General features: G+C 37.9%; 1 protein-coding gene across 1 annotated transcript; it reads right to left on the bottom strand.

Annotated features, from left to right (window-relative positions):
* Positions 1-303: 303 nt before the first annotated feature.
* FAM177A1 (family with sequence similarity 177, member A1) lies at positions 304-3,675 on the bottom strand (the record flags this gene model as incomplete). Its single annotated transcript, XM_010283275.1, has 3 exons — positions 304-944; positions 1,791-1,888; positions 3,609-3,675. Coding segments are annotated over 3 exons (378 nt in total), but the record flags the coding sequence as incomplete, so codon positions are not given.
* Between the last annotated feature and the right edge of the window lie 860 nt (positions 3,676-4,535).

The following is a 4,535-nucleotide window of genomic DNA, read 5'->3' as shown; positions in this document are numbered from 1 at the left end:
TTAATTCTTGGATTTGGAGTGAGAATATCTTCCACTGATGCTAGTTCTGTACTTTGCTACAGCACTGAATGGAGCAGCTGAGCTCTATTAGCATCCAAGGGTGTTGGTACTTGTTAGTAAGTTCTTAAGGGTGTTTACAGCCTCCTTTAATTCTTTTTTTTTTTATTAAAAAAAGTCAGTGGACCCTTAAATCTCATTAACATTAAATCTAACATTATCTTTTGTGTTCAACAACAGAAAAAAAATACATGCATACAATAGTGACAATAAATAGGGGAAATCAGACGCTATTATCATGACTTGTGAGTTACAGGATATTGATTCCTATTAATCTATTCATAGAGAGCTGAGATGCAAACAATGTGCAAATCAGAAATAGGTGTTTAGAAGAAGGAAACAGCACTGCATCTGCAATCCACAGGTGTTAGAGAGACAGCAATTCAAAGAAAAGACATTTTTACTTGCTTTACACAGAAATTGGCTCACACATTCAATTTTAGACCAAATGTTTGTAGTGCAATTTTCATTTTAAGTGAAGTGCCAATTTGGCAGAATGCCACAGCCTTTATTAGCCAGACAGACAGAACAGACATCACCTAGCTCTCTCCTGATCAATAAGAATGCTAGAAGTTGCATTTCACTGAACAAGTATAATCCTATTTTTCCTGTTCTTATAGCCAGATTGTGACACCTGACACTTCCTATTTCCTACATTACACAGAGCTTTACACTTAAGGAGGGACAGGAACTACATCTTGTTTATTTTCCCCAATGGACTGGCAATCTCCCTCATTTTCAAAGTTTACATTCACGAATGAAGTGCATGCTGTTGCTTCAGGCTGGTCTGTCTGGACAGGAGCTTCAGCTTGTGGCTTGTTCTGCTGTTCCTGATGCTGTCTTTCTGCTTCTTCTGACATCTTGTTTTCCTGTTCCTCCTCTTCTTCCTAAAAACAGATAATCAGATTTATAAGCTACTATTTACCACTTACATTCACTTTAAGTCTTTCTGTAAGAGCATACCAGTTCCTGTTAGAAGGCAACGACATTTGTTCCACTAGAAAATGGTCAGTAGTTGATCATAAGATGAGGTATATTCCAGAATTCCCATTATGGAGGGGAGGGGCAGAAATTGCCAAAAGTGAAGGATTGAATTGTGTTGAACAAGCACAGAAAAAATGACTAAAAACTGCTTATCTAGAAATGTGACAATACCAACAGTGGTAGGTCCACCTTCTCTAAAGCTTTTTCAGCTCTTAATAATAAAGAGCTATCAAAAATGAAAAATAAGTAGTAAAGCTTTAAATATGTTTCCCACCTCTTCCAAATGAAGATCATTAAGGGCTGGGTTTTTTTTTTTTGCATAAAGCATTGGCTACCTATTGGTCATTTCCAGTTATGGTTTACAACAAATGGTATAATCATGTTCAATTTACCCTTGACGCTTTGTTGAACATGTTTTAAGAGTTGGAAAGTGTCTTCCTCGCAGCTGCCTCTTTACAGTGTGCAGTAACTGCTCTATCCATCTTTCTCACACTGTTGATTTGAAAATACATTGTACAACAGAAACAAACAGAGCCGTGGCCAGGACCCAGTTCTAAGACTGACGAGCTGGTGAGAAAAGGCTGATGGATAAGCAAGCATTAATCGTGCATCAAAAGAAAACTGAAGGCAAGCTGAAAGAGAGGGTCTTAAACTTCATTTTAATGCTGGAATACAAATTTCATTTTTTTTTTAAATACCAAGGAAGGCAAGTTGGGAGAAAAGGAGTGCAAGAACCGTTAAACACATACCTCTCTCTTCATTCTGTAGTACTCATCAATGGCATATTGGTATTTTGGTGTGCTTATCCCCAGAACAGATGCAATCTTTTCCCCAAGGAAATCACACACTAAAAAATAAAGAGAGGTTTACATACACTTAGTGTCCAGAAGAAAATTCTTAAGCACAGTTTTATTTCAAAAGGTATCAGCATCTTTCCTGAATGGTTTTCCATAGTCCTACTTCACTCAAAAGACAAAACCAAAATCTGCTAGGCTAATCTACTTATATGTAATCATTAGCTCAATGTATTAATAATTGTTCTTTAAGATACAGAATGAACAAATGGAGAACAACATGGAAGTTAATGAAAATCTAGATGGTGGTAGTGTTTGTTTAAATTCTACTAGTTTCAGCTTTGGATCTAGGTTTGTTTTGCTAGGGGATCAGTTAAAGGACAAGCCTTTAATTGAACTTTAACTGAAAATTAAGGTTAGACAAAAATACATGGCCACCAACTGCACTGGCACTTTGGCCTGATGGTACCAGCAAACTAGAGTTATTTATTGATACATGCATACTTCAAGTCAGCAGCAGTCTTAATAATGCTCTGTGTTGCATACTAATGGATTCATAACATATTTAGGTTTCAGCTGTCTCAATTTTCAAGCTGGAGGCTCCATGCAGTGCTACTTTGCTAAAACAGGTAGCGCACAGTCAGAAGCATGGAGAAGGCGAGCTTGTGCCAGTCAGTCTCTTTATCATGATGATGGCTACAGCACTGGTTCTTGAGTAAAGTCAGGCAAGAAGTTAAATATATTGCACTTCAAATTGCAAATCTGCCCCTAGGATGCAAATGAGTTAGTCATCTTCAGGGAAAACAAGTTAGAAGTTAGCAATTGAATATTCAATGAATATTCACCATTTAATTGTAAATATTGTGATTCATGAATATTCACCGTAACTAATTTTATAGATATCCTGGCATCCAGAGCTCTGTGCAAAAGACCAGTTCAAATTACAAATGTAAAAAGCAAAACTGAAGTGGGAAGAAGGAAGTACTAATCTTCAAATTCATAAAAGAATCTGAAAAAAGGAAAGCAGTATCTACCTTTGTGCAGGAAGAACAGATATGACAAGGAACAGAATTACACTGTGTTTCTAAAAATAAGGATAAGTTAACAAATAGAATAAGCCACCAATAGTTTTAAAAAATATTCAGAATGAGATATACAATGACAGAAACTCCATAATCTTTGTCCAAAAAACCTCACTAAAGATACTTCACACCTTGGGAAGAATACAGACTAGGACAAGCATTTTTAAAACTTGGCAAAATTTTATGAGGTCCACAGGTCAAATAAACTATGCAGTGAGTTTAAGACTCTTGACAGTAGTCTTATTTTTGTTTATTTTGTAACCTCAGAATTCTGCTGTAAAGCACAAGACTAGATGTCTTCTTGGGATAATTTCTAGTTGTTGTCTTCATAAAAACTGTCAGTTTAGTTACTTTAAACAGCATTCTTTTCAGATAATGTCACACAAAATGGTGCCATACAAAGCCTAATAGAAAGCTGATACACCACGTATCTCCATATGGAGAAAAAGAGGGGGGAAAAAAAGCATTGAGCTAAAGGGTATTTTCTGTTCATTCTTCCACTCAAGAGTTGTTGATTGAAAGTAAAAAAAAGTAGTGCCTAAGGCAAGAGAGTACATCTCCACAGATTAAAACACAGATTCATTCATACTTTTGAAAAAATGGCCAGTAGCTCACAAGATGATTTACAGTCTGTCAAAGCAACTTTCAACATTCCATTCCTGGTTTACCCAAGAATTAAATAAAGCAATACCTGATAAGGTTGATGTGGCAACTCGCAGCATGTGAAACCACAAGTAGGGTCCCCATGTGAGTGTTGTCTGTAAGAACAAGAGTAGTATGAATACATATAGCTGTATGTTCATGGCACATAATACTACATGCAAAAGCTCAAACAGATTGAGAAGATCGACAATGTTTCCTGTTTGCCAGCTACCATAGTATTTTTGCTTTAAAGTAAGTCTAGACCAGACATACATGAAGCAAGATTATCACCGTAAGATAGCATTGTAACAACGATTTACAGGTGGGAACGTTTGTTTCACTGGTTTTTGTTTCTCACTTCCAGACTTGGGAAATTAGAAGCATCCAACTCAATCCCGAAGTAACTCCAATAACTAGAAAGACTTTTCCACAATGTTCTGAATTCTATCAGGCCAAGTAGAGAAGTGGGCTAACCAAGAAGTCCCTCATTACAATTACTGTTTAAAACCAAGCTTTCAAAGTGGTCCCTGAGCAAGAGGCTGCTTCCAAGTATTTACAACCAGATATGAATTATCATTTGGAATTGCACCTGAAGAACAAAACCAGAAACCATGAGGAAGGGAGAGAGTTACCGCAGCCCTCTGAGGGAGCGATGGACAGGGTTGACAAGTAAACGGCCTGGGGTGAACAGCGAGGAACACAAAATGAACAAAACAGGGTTCAAGTGGGGTCACCTCAAACATTTGGATCTACGTAAGGAAGTCTTTCTGAAGTGCCTGCACACAAGGCACACAGCGTGGGAAGTAAACACAAGGAATTGGAAATCTGTGTGCAGCTGCAGGGCTGGGATCTTGTTGGGATCCCAGAGATGCGGTGGACGGCTTGCATGACTGGAGTGCTGCAACGGAGGGATACAGACTCTTTAGGAAGGACAGGCTGGGAAGATGAGGAGGGGGAGTTGCCCTTTGCACAACTA

The sequence above is a fragment of the Phaethon lepturus genome, unplaced genomic scaffold (assembly GCF_000687285.1).
Source record: "Phaethon lepturus isolate BGI_N335 unplaced genomic scaffold, ASM68728v1 scaffold14943, whole genome shotgun sequence".
NCBI classification, from domain to species: Eukaryota; Metazoa; Chordata; class Aves; order Phaethontiformes; family Phaethontidae; genus Phaethon; species Phaethon lepturus.
This window is presented reverse-complemented; position numbering and strand designations above follow the sequence as displayed.